This window comes from Acomys russatus, chromosome 3 (genome assembly GCF_903995435.1).
Source record: "Acomys russatus chromosome 3, mAcoRus1.1, whole genome shotgun sequence".
NCBI lineage: Eukaryota > Metazoa > Chordata > Mammalia > Rodentia > Muridae > Acomys > Acomys russatus.
The window spans coordinates 59,350,220-59,366,527 of NC_067139.1; the positions used below are offsets into that span (position 1 = coordinate 59,350,220).

The 16,308-nt window shown below is 40.3% G+C and overlaps 1 protein-coding gene across 3 annotated transcripts in view; it reads left to right on the forward strand.

The window, feature by feature from the left end:
• Sfmbt1 (Scm like with four mbt domains 1) overlaps positions 1-16,308 on the forward strand; it is a 97,978-nt gene that overhangs the window by 37,373 nt on the left and 44,297 nt on the right. For all 3 annotated transcript variants that reach the window (XM_051140878.1, XM_051140863.1, XM_051140871.1), the window contains exons 2-3: positions 10,132-10,271; positions 14,613-14,707. In XM_051140878.1, coding sequence (XP_050996835.1) covers positions 10,244-10,271; positions 14,613-14,707 — 123 coding nt within the window. In that variant the 5' untranslated portion in view covers positions 10,132-10,243. The remainder of the gene's footprint in view (positions 1-10,131; positions 10,272-14,612; positions 14,708-16,308) is intronic.

The following is a 16,308-nucleotide window of genomic DNA, read 5'->3' on the forward strand; positions in this document are numbered from 1 at the left end:
GTCCTGTCTCCATTTAAGGCTTACCAGTGGAAACAGATGGAAAAATTTTTTGCTATCATTATAATAAAAAATCATGACACAGCAATTCATAGAGCAGGTTTCAGATGCTTTACTTACAAAACTGTGGTTTAGGATTTGGGAATGGTAGTAGGAAATATTTACATTTTTAATAACAAAATTTCCTTTGTATTTTGTTAGTTTTTTAAAAAAGAATTTAATCATTTCAATATGTTTTTATTTGATAATTGAGGAGTTATAATTTTTCAAAGGCTTCATTGCCTTTGTCATGTTTCTTGTGTTTCTCTGTCTAGTTTACACACATGTAGTTTTATTTAGTGATCTTCTTGGCAGTAATTCTATCCATGCCCCCATTCTTATTGTGTGTATATTTTGTAGTGCTTTTGCTTAAACATGAGTCTTTGAATGCTGGGCAAGCACACCACTCTTGAGCTGTATCCCAACTGTAGTACCAGGGGTTCTTATGGTTTTTTTTTTTGACATTCATACACAGAGCTTATTAAATGGTGTAAACATATAAGATTAAAATGCATAAGACTTAAAAAGAAACCAGTTACATATTATCTATGGTATTATAATATGATTATCTGTGCTCTGTGTTGATAAGGTTACATTTACTGATAATGCTTCTATGATTTGTGTATACTTGAAGAAAATCTTTAATTTCTACAGATTAAAAAAATAAATATAAAACCTTTTCTTCATCTCAACTCTTGAGTTCTCTTTGTGAGTCTTAGAACTAAAAAAAGCTTTCTATAAACAGGAATAAGATAAATTACTTAAGGTATAAATGCATTTTAGGAAATTTTCATATTTTGCACTGGTGATTTTTAGTCAGTAGTTGTGAGATAAAGGAATGGTGAGTTTATTGTAAATTCCAGGAAACACTGATGGAGAAAAACCCAGGGGTTAAACAATTCCTGTATTGCAACGATAATATTCTGAAAACTCTTGGAGTAGGCAGGTCATTTGAGTGCATAGGATAGAGAAAAACATGTGTGCTGTTGTTATTCTCAGTCATGGTTGGAAATAACTGAAATAGCATATGGAAGATGCTTGCATTTCGGAGTCAGACTTGAATTCTGAGTAGGCTTCATGGTTTTGCTGGAGCCTTGGCTTTCTAGTTATAAACCTATTATTATACAATGCTTGCTTTAGACTTGTGAAAATGAAATGAGAACATGTCTAAGTGTTTAGAGCCCAAAACCAATGCTGGTTTCTCTATGATTGGAAGGAGTTTACCTTTGCTCAGTGCAACGTCTCATTAGAGAGCGGTTCAGTTTCCTTTTTGTAAAGGGAAGGATGTTGGAGTGATGTTTTTTTTTTTTTTTAAGTTAGGGTCTCACTATGTAGGTCTGGCTGCCTGGCCTCACACCTGTTTCTGCCTCCTGAGTGCTGGAACTAAAGGCATACACCACCATGCCAGGCCTAGAAAAGGTTTCCTAATATGGAAAGTTTTTGGTTGGAAAGTCTACTTGTTAGGATTACCTAGAAGCGCCTTTAAATCTTGTTAGAAATGACTGAGAACCACTTTTGAATATGAATTACATGGAAGACATTCCCAAACAGGCCATCTTACTCTACCTTAATAGATATTCTGTTAAAAAAAATGTTTTAATGACCTTATAGATAAACAAGTTAGTTTTTTCACCATTATTATGGAATGTCTGATTTTATTTTTTCCTTTGATTTTTTTTCTCTTTTTTGAAAATTTAATTAATTTATTCAAATTACCACTCAATTGTTATCCCATCACTTGTATCTTCCCATTCCTCCTTCCCTCCCGCTTTCACCCTATTTCCCTCCCTTAGGTCTATCACCAAGGGGGCCCTCCTCCCCCACTATATGGTCATAGGCTATCAAGTCTCATCTTGGTAGCCTGCTTATTCTTTCTTTGAGTGCCACCAGGCCTCCCCACCAAGGGGAAGTGGTCAAATATGGGGCACCAGAGTTCATGTCAGAGTCAGTCCCTGATCTCAGAATGTCTGATTTTAAAAAAGCTTAAATGAGAAAGGGTTTGGTCAGGCTCACTGTTTCAGGGGTTCAGCCCATGGTAGCTTGGTTGCATGTACTTGGGCAGAATATCATAGCAGTGGGGTACATGGGAGAGGTAAATGAATAAATAGTCTTTGCCACATGTGCCCACTACCATGACAGGTAAGGGCCCTCCAAGGACCTGCTTCCTGTGATCTACTTTCTTGTAGAGGGCCAAGAACATAAGAATTTTCTAAAGCACTGCCACTATATAGGAAACCCAAGTGGCAAAATAATCTTTCCAAGCTAATGAAATTTGAGTGTTGAAGGCTACTATGTATAAAGCCTATTGTTTTATTTTTTTAATTGGTAAGCAATACTGTTTCACAGCTGCTTTTCCTGTGACCAAATGATAGACCCACTTAGACTATGTCTTAATAGAAAGGATACATACATGCTTATATTAAGGTTGCAACTTTAATTTTAGAGAGATAGTCATTTAAAAATTATTTGTAGGGCTGGAGAGATGATTCAGAGGTTCAGAGCACTGACTTCTCATCCAGAGGTCCTGAGTTCAATTCCCAGCAACCACATGGTGGCTCACAACCATCTATAATGTGATCTGATGCCCTCTTCTGGCCTGCAGGTGTACATGCAGGCAGAGCACTGTATACATAATAAATAAATAAATAAATAAATAAATAAATATTTTTTAAAAAGATAAAAATTATTTTTATGTGTTTGATTTGTTTATGCATGGATGTGTTTGTGTGTGTGTGTGTGCATTTGTACACGTGTGTATGAGGAGGTTTAAGATCGTTATCAGGAGCCAGCCTAGATAGTTGTCTACCACATTTTTTGAGGCAGGATCACCCAGAGATCACTGATGTATCTAGTCTGGTTGCTTCAGCGTCCTCTGTCCCTGCCTTCTGAGTGCTGGAATTATAGTTGGACATCATGCCCACTTGGTTCTTACATGGTTCAGGAGATCTGAACTCTAGTCTCCATACTTAAATGGCAAGTGCTAACATTTTGTTAAACTCAACAGTGTGATGTGTGTGTGTTTGTTCTGTGTGCCATGGCTTACATGTGGAGGTCAGAAGGCCACATGGGGAGTAGGTTCTGTACAGCATAGGTCCCCTAGGGCCATTTGTCTGCATGAGAGACTGTAAACTGTAAGATACAATAAACCCTTTCTTCTCCATATTGCTTTCAGTCATAGTCTGTCTTTATTACAGCAAATTAGAGCATTTTTATTCCATTATATTCTCAAGACTGTTTAGTAATGTAATTTTGTTTGTTTGTTTGTTTTTGTTTTTAGCAGTCTGAACTTAATTGATATTTTGTTGAAGATCAAGAAGAAGAAACGTAGTCTGTACTCTGATGTTTGAGTTGCTTATTGATTTTTTTTTCTTTCTTTTCCTCCTCCTCGTCCTCCCCCCATCCCCCCCAATGATGTTTCTCTATGTAGCCCTGTCTGTCCTGGAACTCTCTGTAGACCAGGCTGGCTTCGAATTAAGATATCCTCCTACCTCTGCCTCGTGAGTGTTGGGATTAAATCTTACAAAGATTATTTTGAGAGAAGTTTGAAGTAAGATGAAGATTTTTTGGTGGTTAGGTTTGTCATTATTAAGACCCCTCCAGGGACTGGAGAGATGGCTCAGTGGTTAAGAGCACTATCTTCTTTTCCAAAGGACCTATGTTCAATTCCCAGTACCCACATGTCAGTGCACACCTGTCTGTAACTCCAGCCCAAGGGATCTGACACCTGCACACTAATACACATAAAATGAAAGTAAATAAATTATTTTTAAAAAGAGCCTTCCAAGGCTAGACAGTGGTGGTGCACACCTTAATCCCAGCACTCAAGAGGCAGAGGCAGGCAGATCTCTAAGTTCAAAGTCAGCCTGGTCTACAGAGTGAGTTCCAGGACAACCAGGGCTACACAGAAAAACACTATCTTGAAAAACAAAAAAACATACACAGACACAAACAAAAAGACACTTCCAAGTACGGGATTTTGGTTTCCAGGGTAGAAAGTGCTGAGAGTCTCTTTCTTTCTGTCATTGGATTGTGACCAGTCATCTTCAAAACAGGTGCTATAATTTCAGCTATGGAGAGGCAGAGAAAGCAACATCATTCCAAATTAAAAGCCACCCAGGACTACATGGTGAGTTCTAGGCCAGCTTTAGTAATATAGAGAGATCCCATCTCTAACAATAGTAATAAGAACAATAGAAACCCCCAAAATCTTCAACTATCCTTTTGGGGGAACTTAATTTGATCTTAAACTATTGCATTGTTTTTTGATTTTTGTTTTTTTACTTTTTTATGCCTTAATAGAAAACAATATTGTATTTATTTAGCATCCTGTAAGAATTTGAGAAAAAATGTTAATATCTGCCCCAGTTTGCTTTCTGTTGTGAGAAATACCATAACCAAAAATAAGGAGGGAAAGATTTTTTTTCGTTTATATGTCCTGATCACAGTTGATCATTGAGGGAAGTCAATACAGAAACTCAAAGAAACTCAGACAAAAGTAGAGCAGGAACTACAGACAGAGGAAAGCTGCTTACTGGCTTGTTCAACTTTCTTTCCTAGCCACCTATCCAGGGGTAACACCATGCAAAGTGGACTGGGCCCTCCCACAGCTGCCCACTGGTGTCAGCACAGCAGTTTCCTGCCTCTACCTCGCTGAGTGCTGGGACTAAAGGTGTCCAGCCACCACAGCCTTTTGTTTGCTTATTTATTTGTTTATTTGGTTTTTCAAGACAGAGTTTCTCTGTGTAATAGCTTTGGCTATCTCAGAACTCGCTCTGTAGACCAGGCTGGCCTTGAACTCACAGATATCCGCCTGCCTCTGCTTCCCGAGTGCTGGGATTAAAGGCATGTGCTACCACCAGCCTTTGTAATCAAGAAAATGCACTAAAACCCCGCAACAAAACAAAAATGATCTGCAATGATGTCCCATACCTTTAATCCCAGGACTCAGGAGGCAAAGGCAGGCAGATTCTATGAGTTCCAGGACAGCCAAGGCTGCATAGTAAGACCCTGTCTCAAAAACCTCAAACTAAAACAATAAAAATAAAGAAAGAAAATTCCCACATGCATGCTCTATAGGCCAGTCTGATGAGGTTCCTTTTCTCAGATTTGTTAGGTTTGTGTCAAGAGTACAGAAACTAACTAACACTGTGGCCTCAGATGTGTTCTTTGAGTTGATTTTACTTTTTTGATGTTTGTCCTGCACCATAGGCTGTGCTTTGGCCAACTCAGTTTATTGTAAACAGTTTAAGTACAACAAATTAAGCATCACTCTTGCCCTTCAGAATAGTTTCCTACCGAACAACTGGCTTTGAAGCAGGGATCGGAAGAGTGTTACAGGCAGCACTTGTTTCCTCTTGAAGGGATATTAAGGACCTTTTGTGTTTGTTTACAAAGAATGAAAATTTCAATTCTTGATAGCTTTTTTTTATGACTCAGACATCTTTTTCAGTTATAATATTGTCTAAAACTTAAAAATGAGCTATGGTTGTAACATTATTTTTAAAAACAAAAAAATGAAAGCTTTGTGGAGAACATTTTCTGTAAAGCATGACAACATTACCAGTATAGTCACTAATATTAGAATTTAAAATTATGTAATTTTTGAAGGGACTCTGGCCAGCTGGAATGTGGTGAGAATGGTGCTGGCAGGCTTTGCCCTTCTCCCCCATTCCGTCTACCTTGCTAAAAACCATTAGATTACATTCCTAAAGCTGGCCACCAAGGTCTGTTTTCTGATCTGGCCACTTCCTCAACCTGAGCCTGTCTACAAAGGTGCAGCTATCAACGCATCGAAGTCCAGCAATCAAAAGCCCTCTTTGGCTCACCTAATTAACATACCCAAAATTAAAATTAAACACCTCATCCTAATAAGGGGATTTCCATTTTACTTTTATAAACTGTTATTTTCCTATGGGCCATGTCTGTCTCCTCTCTGTCCAGACAGGCAGTCTTTTGATACAGTGAAAAGAAATTTCAAAATCATAATTTAATAATCTTGGTAACTGCCCAGAAGTAGGTACATATTAGTAATTGCTGTGGAAATGGTTGTCAAGTAGTCATACTTAATAGTTGTGAACCAGGGACTTACAAGTTGATCAGAACTAGATTTCCAATATTCTTATTATATAGTTAATATAGTATTTATGCCTGAGATATTTGAGTGTGTATTAAAACTTAGAAATTTTGACATTAAATGGCCCTTATTAGAAAATTACATCAAAATTGAGGCATGAAAAGTTAACGTAGACCCTGGAAAGATGGCTTAGCAGTAAGAGCACCACTGACTGCTCTAGGACTCAAGTTCGATTCCCAGCACCTCAATGGCAGCTTACAAATGTCTATGACTCCAGTTCCAGGGACTCTAGTGTTGCCTTCTAGCCGCTGTGGCACCAGGAACACAAGTGGTGCATAGACATAGATGCAAGCAAAATACCCAAACACATAAAGTAAAAATGATAGATCTTTAAAGTTAGTATAAATTACTGATTAGCATGGAGAAATACCTTCATGGTTGATTAGCACATTTGGAGAAAGTGAAGCTGACAGGAAAACGGACTAGGTTAAAAACAAAAAACAAACAAAAAACTGAAGTAACCCCCTCCCTCAAGATCAACCCTGTTCTAGATTGAAAAAAGGGAGCCTTTAGTATACTTAGGTGAAGCATGGCATATGAAAATAACTTATAAATAAAAAAAAATACTATACATTAAATAGGCATATAATTCCATTTCTGTTAACTGTCAACGTTTCCTTGGAAGCAAAAAGAATAAAGCTTTACAGAACAGACAGGCACATTTTCCTAATTTTCTTTGGGATTCATGTTGTTTCTTACCCAAACTACTCTTCTTTACAAATTTCCAGTCTTTGTGACAGTTCCATCCTTCCAGTTGTTTAGGCCCAAAATGTGTTCTTATCCATCTTTACTCCTCTCAGTGTTTTCACTGGTCCTGTCCTCAGCCTTGACACCACTGTCTCTCACCAGGACTCTCCCAGGGACTTTAAATGGATTTTTCTGTTTCTGCTTTGTTTCTAGTCTTTCAACACCACTCAACATAGCCACAGGGTATCTCCTTTAAAAGGTCAGATTATGTATTATGTCCCTTTCCTGCTCATAATTCGCCAGTGTTGTCCCCAAAGCCAAAATCTTCATAGTAGCCTACATGTTTTTGTTTTTGTTTTTGATACATGGCTCACTATAAAGCCCTGGCTGTCCTGGAGCTCAAAGAGATCCTCCTGCCTTTGCCTTCCAAATGCTGGATATTAAAAGCATGTGCCACTGGGACCATTGTGCCTATAAGCTCCTGAAATTTTCTTTCTTTCTTTTTTTTCCCCTGAAGTTTTCTTGAGTTTATATCCTAGTGTCCTCGCCCGGTATCATTCTTTTCCAGCCACTGTGTCCTCTAACATCCACACAAGTTCCTGATCCAGCTTCTTGTTGTTCTTCTTGTTCCTACAGGTTTCATATATTTTTCTTTCACTTCCCCTCAGTTGTTGGCTCGTGTCCTCTACACTGACACTTTGATCGCCTAATTGAAAGCAGCACTTTCTAGCCTCCCACCTCGCTTAGCTTTTCCAGTAACATTTGTTTTCATCAAATGTATTATAGGGGTTTATTTGCCATCTACTTACACTGCATTGTAGAACAACGGGGGCATGCTTTCCCCCGGGTCCCCCCTATTATTTCTCTTAACCTATAATATTTGTTACCCAGAATATGGTATGTCAGGATATGCTAAGTAAATAATTGAGTAAATAGAAAGAATTCTGTGGCAGCTCATAATACCATTCCTGTTGTTGCATAGAGCTTTCTTTCTTTTCTACCCCAACAACTCCCAAACAGGGTTTCTCAGTAGCTCTGGCTGTCTTGGAACTCACTCTGTAAACCAGCCTAGTGTCAAACTCACAGAGATCCATGTGACTTTGCCTCCTAAGTGCTTGGATTAAAGTTGTGTGCCACTCCTTCACCCAGCAAGCTTTCTTAAATAACATATCAGTGGTTTATATAGGTAGTATTAATTTTAAATACTATTTACCAGTGTTGGGGCCACATAGGTTCAGGCATTGAACATACGGTCCCCCAGTTGGCAGCACTGTTCAGAGAGGTAGTACAGTCTTATTTAAAGAAGTATGTCTCTGGGGGGTGCGCTTTGAGAGTTTATATCCTTGCCTCACTTCCACTTCCAGTCTGTTTGTTCTGTCTGTCCTGTATCTGTCATGTTGTGTGCCCCCTTACCCCAAGACTGCTGCTTGTAGTTGAAGTGTTCACACAGCTTCCTGCTTCTGACACCAGGCCTGCTTCATGCTGATATGCCTCCCCACCATAATGGACTCTTATTCCCCTGGGACCATAAGCCCAAATAAACTTATGCTTCTGTGAATTGGCTTGATCATGGTATTTTATCATAGCAACAAAAAACTAATATAGAAGTTTCAGTACTAGTTTTCTTTTCTGTTACTTAATAAAACCACGACGAAAATCACCTTGGTAGAAAAAGGACTTATCTGGCTTGCACTTCCAAATCACAATCCACCAGTGAGGGAAGGCAGGGCAGGAATTCAAGTGGGAACCTAAAGGCAGGAGCTGAAGCAGAGATCATGGAAGAATGTTGCTAACTAGCTTTCCTTTGTGACACTCACCTTGCTTTCAGGGATAGTACTGCCCACAGTAGGCTGGGCTCTCCAGTGTCAGTTGCTAATGAAGAAAAGATGATGCCCTACTATGCCAACAGGCCAGCCTGATGGAACAAGTTCCTCAGTTGTGTGTTGACTCTGTTTTTTAGCAATTAAACTTTATTATGCAACCCAACTAGCTTATACAAGAAGGAAAAAGGTTAAAGGGACAAAAGAGTGAACCTTCTGGTAGCCGTTCCACGGGACAGATCCTTAGGTGTCTCTCTGGCGTGCGTGCTGATCCAGCTTGTCCGCTGCCCCCCCGCACGCTCTCTCTGCAGCCAACTTTGTTATTCTCTCTTCCCCAACTCCCCCAGTCACGTGGGAAGGAGCTCCTTCTCCCGGTGAGGGTCCATTAGAAAGACAATAGTCCAGGTGGGGTTCCCAGGTCTGCTTCCTGAATTCCAGACCCAGGATGGCTCCACTCAGTCTGTCACAAGGTATTCATGGAGTGCCCCAAGGGTAAAGCCCGCCAAGACTGTTCCCACCTGTGACAAAGCTTACTCCTTCCCACAGTTGTGGGTTTCTTTTTTGGGGTGACTTTAGTTTGTGTCAAGGTGACAAAATCCAGCCAGCATAGACTCCTTCAGTATAAGTGCCATTAAAAAAAATAAGCTTTAGAACTTTATTTTACATGTCATGACAGTTACTTATGTAAAGTATGCAGGGGCTGAGGAGATGGCTTGGTCAATAAAGGACTTGATTTATAGCATAAGGACCTGAGTTTAGATTCCTAATGCCCCACATTTTAAAAAAAGAAGAAGAAAAAAATTTAAGTGCAGTGGCACAAATCTATAGTCACTGCATTGGAGGGGTGGAAATAAGAGGATCTCTGGGCTGCTGGCCAGTCAGTCTAGCCAAATCAGTAAACTCCCAAGTTTTGTGAGACAAGTAGAACCCAGAGGGTTGGGTGGGAAGCAGGGGACCCAGTCTTTAAAAAAAAAAAAAAAAAAAAAAAGTGGTAAGTGATAGAGTAAGACACATTACATTGACCTCAGCCCTCTATACCTTACATACACTGATACTAAGTATACAGTTCTTAGAAGGCATCCAGATCCCCTGGAGCTAGAGTTTACACGTGGTTGGGAACCATTATGTGGGTACTGGGACTTGAACATGGGTCCTATAGACAGTAGTCAATGCTCTTAACTATTGAGTCATCGCTTCAGTCACAATTTATTGTAGTCCTTAGATATCAAGGATTTGACAATCTTTTGTACACACACATCCATATATCTGTACTCACTAGACAAATTTTAAATTCAGAAAAGGTGTTACCCCTACCCTGTAATCTTATTTCTTCTAAGTGATTTTCTTTTCTCTTGCTTCTCAACCCAGTCGAATGCTGTCTTATGGATAAGTAAATACATTTGAATTTTGCCATGTTGATAACTTAAAAACATACCTTTTAACACTTTTGTTTAGACCCTTGGATGCCCACTGGACAGAAACTTGAAACTTCAGATCATCTTCATAACATAGCAGAGACTGCAGCCTACTCGTTATTTGGGGAAGAGAGAGCCCATGTGCTGTGGAGATGAACGGGGAGCAGCAGCTTGATGCAGGTATTGGTTCTGCTAAATCCCTTCTCCAGAGTGCGGATGTTTTACTTTGTCTGACTTGTCTTTTCTGCCTCTGAACTGGAGGCCTTTTGAAGTAATTACATTTTTCACTGCCGTCTCTTGGGTATGACAGTGTGGCATTAGAGCTATAACTGTTGTTTGCTGGAAAAAAATAAGTTCTTATGAACAGACCTTGTTTTCTGAATTTTGATGATTACTTTATAACTGTTTTTAAAAGATTTATTTATTTATTTAATGTATATGAGTGCTCTATTTGTATGTACACCTGCATGCTAGGAGAGGGCATCAGATCACATTTTAGATGGTTGTGAGCCACCATGTGGTTGCTGGGAATTGAACTCAAGTCCTCTGGAAGAGCAGACAGTGCTCTTTAACTGCTGAGCCATCTCTCCAGCTCCCTATAACTGTTTTAAAATACTTTATGAATTCATAAGAAGTTGCAAAGATAATATCACGGGGTTCCATGTTCTCCATCACTCAGTTTCTCTTATCTCATGAAACTATAATATACAATAAAAAAACACTACTCAGCTATAAAAAACAAGGAAATCCAGAAATTTGTGGACAAATGGATGGAACTAGAAATTGACAGTCTTGCATGTCAAAAAAATCCAATTAATTTGTATGTGTGTGCAGCCAAACAATAGGCCGAGTTCTGCAAGTATTGTGGAAGAGTGGGAGGAAGGATTGGGGGAGCCAGAGTAGTCAAGGACACCACAAGAAGACCTACAGAGTAAACTAACTTGGGTCCATGGGAACTCAGAGAGACAGAGCCACTAACCAAAGAGCTTGCATGGGCTGGACTGAGACCCTTCTACATATATGTAACAGATGTGCGGCCTGGTCAATATGTGGGTACCCTAAAAACAGGAGTAAGGGCTGTCTCTGACTGTTGGATGTCTTTGGATCCCCCTCCCCTAGCTAGGCTGCCTGGTCTGGCCTCAGTAGGAGAAGATGCACTTAGTCCTGCTGTGACTTGAGGTGCCAGGGTGGGTTGGTAACCCTTAGGGGCCTCCCCTTCTTTGAGAAGAAAGAGGGCAGTGAAGGGAGGGGACAATGCAGGCAGGACTGGGAGGAGGGGAGGCAAGGGGCTGGGATCTGGCCGTAAAGTGATTAAATAAATAAAAATTTTAAAAACTGTATATTTGTGTAAGCTCAGCATGGCACACATGTAGAAATGATAGGACAGCTTAGGAGAGTTCTTTTCTCCCATGTGATCCCTAACAATTGAACTCATATGATCAGACTTGTCAGCAAATGCCTTTACCTGCTAAGCCATCTTGCCAGTCACAGCTTGTTACTTTGTATTGTGAGTCACATTTCATGAATGTATTGCACTTGTATCTATTCATCTTTTCATACATTTTGATTTTTAAAAATTTTTAGCTATCACAAATAAATTGCTGTCAATAGTTGTAGATACAGTAATCTATTTTGGGAGAAAAAAAAATGCCAGGAGTTCATTTTTAAATTTTGTTTTATGATTGAGAATTTTATATAAGAGTATGTGTTTTGATCAGATCCATTCTCCACTTCCTCTCCTCCAACTCTTCCAAAGCCCCTAACCACTGTTTCCAATTAACTCCAGTGAGTCCACTTTGTACTGCCTTTATGTGCATGGATATAGGGCCATCTGTTAGAACATGGTAACCTATTAAGGGCTACATCCAAAGGAAACTGACTCTCCTCCAGCAGCCATCAATTGTCAGTAGTTGTTTAGCTGACGGTACTTCTGAGTCCTTCCTGCACCTGTGCCGAAATTTTGGCCAGCTTGGTTTTGTACAGGTTTTGTACTTGATGAAGTCACAATTTGATCATCTCTGAGCCTTGGAGAGGAGGTAGTGTGATATAGGTGCTTCATTTGGGGCTGAGCATTCTAAAGTCTTGAGTGCAATTTAAAAATACAGGCATAGTGATAAAACTCATACTGTTATCCAGAGTGACCATACCGTTTTTTATGTTTTTTCTAATTTTTTCTTAATTCATGCATATTAATTCTACACAGTAAAGGTTTCACTTGAATATGACCATTTTCATACAAGTATATGCTACATTTTGGTCATATTCACCCCCTATTACATTCTGTTGTTTCCTTCCTCTTCCTAACTAGTTCCTTATTTACTTTCATGCCTTTTTCTTATTGGTGATCCAATGAGTTTAATTAGCATTGCTTATAAGAGCAGTGGTAAGAAGCTGGGCATGGTGGTGCACACCTGTAATCCCAGCACTCTGGGAGGCAGAGGCAGGCAGATTTCTGTGAGTTTGAGGCCAGCTTGGTCTACAGAGTCCAGGACAGCCAAGGCTATACAGAGAAACCCTATCTGGAAAAAGGAGGAGAGGAGGAGGAAGAACAGTGGTGAAAGACTATTTACAGTAGCTTGGTCAATTTACCATTGGCTACACCACTGGAAAAAAATGTTTCTTCCTCCCCTGGCAACCGTTATCTTTATAGATTCTTGGGGAATGGTACAGATGGTTCCATCTCTCCTCCGTTATGGAATGTTGATGGGCCCAGGCTTGTGCAGTTCTTAAATGGGTAATCACAACTACTGTGAGTTCATGAATGCAATGACTATGTCATGCCATGAAGACAGCATTCCACAACATTTCATCTGTTCTGGCTCTCGTATTCCTCTGTTTTCGCCGTGTTCTCTGATGCCCTCTTCCGTCATGCAGACAGAGCACTGTATACATAATAAATAAATCTTATAAAACAAATACTGGCTAGTAGTATTTTTGCTTGGTTGCAGAATATTCAGAATCACATTCACAGTTTAAGTTTGAAATGTCTATTAAGAATCCTAAATGTTGGTATTAGACACTGTTGACCTTCCTGCTCAGATGAAAGGGCATCCTTGGACTTGGAAGCCTAGGAACCACATAGCTCTGAGGTGGGACAGTGTCCTAGTAGAAGCCCAGGAACCACACAGCTCTGAGAGGAAGCCTCTTCAGCAGAGGCCGTGCAGCTCCCAGGAGAGAGTATCCCCAGCTGAGCTGAGGAGCTCAGGAGCCTCAGCCCCACTCCACTTCTTGACTTCTTTCCTTTTTCTCTTTATGGCTTCTTGGCTTCTTTGATGAGTCACAAGCCACCAGGCAGCAAATCTCATAGAAGAAATTTACTGGGAGGTTGGCTGTCTCTGCTTTCAGGAGAGGACAATAGACAATTGAGCAGACACAGCTTTTATATAGGATTTCTTAGGGGGTGGAGCTTTCTAGGGCAGAGATTTCCAGGGTGAGGATTGGTGGGATTTCAAATCCTGAGTTTTGGGGATTGTTCCCCCCTCCCCAGTCTTTTCACCCAAAATTAGCATAATCTGGGAAGGGCCCTATTGAGGGGCTGGAGTTGTCCTTTGTGAGTTACAGAGGCTGGAATGCTGCTGTTCTTATGATACAGAGGTCTTGGGGGAAGGGCCTGTGGGAGCTCCTTAGCCAGGGGGCTGGCCACTTTCCTGCCTTGAGAGTTTATACAAAGTTTAGAAAGAAAGTCCACAGCAGGAAAATAGCCAAATAGCATGAATAGCCAACAGGTACTCTATGTTTGAGTCCAAAGTAATATGAATAGTTTCATAGTCACACTAGTTTCATATAATCCATTTGTATAAACTTTAGATTTGTTTCTCCACTGTCAGTGTTGTATTGGTATGAAGAGATATAGCAGTTCTTATAAAGAAAAACATTTAACTGGGGCTGGCTTATAATTTGAGAGGTTTATAGTCCATTATCATCATGATGGGAAGCATGGCAGCATGTCTGTAGGCAGACATGGTGCTGGAGAGGTAGCTTAGAGTTTTACACCTGGATCTGCAGGCATCAGGAAGAGAAAGAGACTAGGCCTGGCTTGTGTTTTTGAAACCCCAAAGGCCATCCTCAGTGACACATTACCTCCAACAAAGCCACACGCACCCCAGCCTCCTAATCCCTGTCAAGTAGTGCCATACCCTAATGACCAAACATCCAAATATATGAGCCTATGGTGTCCATTCCTATTCAAACCACCACATCTAGCAAAGAGACTGTATTAAATGACTTGTGTTGAATTGAGTTGACTTAGGGAACCTGTCATTAAAACAAAAATTGCTGCCAGGCGTGGTAATCCCAGCACTTGGGAGGCAGAGGCAGGTGGATCTCTGTGAGTTCGAGGCCAGCCTGGCCTACAAAGCTAGTACAGCCAGGGCTACACAGAGAAACCCTGTCTCAAAAAACAAACAAAAATTGCTTTTTTCGTGTGTATAAAATCAATTACTTTGCCCTACAGTATGTTTGTTTGTATACCTTGAATTTACTTAGAGATGTAACTTTTTTTCGTTTTGCTCTCTTTTGCAGATCCTGGGTCTGGTGTAGAAGAAGTGGAATTCAGCTGGGAAGACTATCTAGAAGAGACAGGCTCCACCACAGTTCCCTATGCATCCTTTAAACATGTAGGCAATACCCTTGGTTTTTCTTTTTTTTCTTTCGAGACAGGGTCTCACTGTGTAACCCTGGCTGTCTTGAAACTCACTATGAAGACCAGGCTGGCTTCATATTTAGAGAGATCAACCTACTTTCCCCTAGTGCTGGGAATAAAGATGTGTGCTACAATGCCTGTCTTGCCCCTTTTCTTTTAATCTTTGTATTTTGTCTTAGAGTTCTTTTCTACCTCTGTGACAAAGCACCATGACCAAGGCAATTTACAGAAGAAATAATTTGTCTCTTCTGAGACTCAAGGCAATCTCTTAATTGTAACCCCCTATAAAAATAAAAAATCAAATTACATACTTCTAGTTTACATTGACAAGGAACATACATTACTATTCCAAAAGGAAGGAAAAGGGGCAATAGTGAGGAAATACTGGGCCAAGAAAGATGGAAACCTAGCAGGACAAATTTCAGACCCTGTGGTTCTGTGTCTGATGTTAAAGGGCCCAGATGGCTTTCCCTTTCCAGCCTTGCTGACTCCAGCATCTCTCCCTTTGCTGCTTTTGCTGTCTGTTTGCAGCTCTCTTCGGCAGATGGTCCGTGATGCTGGCATTTCCAACATTCTGAGGTCTTCAGAAACAGGCTTCACTTTCACAGCTTCGTGGTCGTGTTCTCTCTGGGCCTGCCATGCACCCGGCCTCAGTGGCTTTCCTTAACCTCTGGGGGATGCTGTTTCCATGACCTCTTTACTCCTCTATCCTTCTTGATTCTAAAGCCAAAATGATGTGTCAGATGCTTCCAAGGTCTACTGCTGCTTGGGATGGAACTGACTGACCCCTTGGCCCTTTTTGAATTACATTTGCACAAGCTTTACTTTGCTGTTGACTTTTAGGCCAGTGCTTCTCAACCTTCCTAATGCTGCAATGCAACCCTTTAATACAGTTCCTTGTTGTGGTGATCCCCAAACGTGAAATTATTTTTGTTGCTACTTCATAACTAATTTTGCTATTGTTATGAATCTTAATGTAAACATCTCATATGCAGGATGTCTGGTATGTCATCCCTGTGGAAGGGTGGTTCCATCCACAGGTTGAGAACCATTGCCTTAGGCCTTTACTTTTCACAAGTTTCAGGATAATCAGGAGGAGGTCTTGCCTGGATGGCACTACTCTCTTATTCCATTTCCCCTTATTTCTTTCAGCACATACCATGGCTCCAACATTAAATTTTCTGGTGCTTTTTCTCCTCAAAGTGTACATTTTTTTTTTGCCTGGTTTGATCTTTTTCATTATGGATCTGCATATGAGTGATTACAAATAACAACCGACTGAGTCAGTATTAGGCTGCCATGAACTCTCCTCTGCCAATGAAATTTGTCTAAAACTCTTAAATTTAGCTTTATAAAGATTCTTAGGACAAGGGCAAAACATAGTCACTTTCTTTGCTAAAATATCACAAGAATGGTCTCTATCCCAGTTGATAATAATTGTTCACCTCTGAAACCTTTGAACTGGGCCTCTATAGTTCACACTTATCTCAGCACTGTTGTCTTTTAAACTCCTACTGGGATGCCCCGTTAAGCCTTGTTTATAGTATTCAACCACTTCCCTAGTCCAAAATCCCA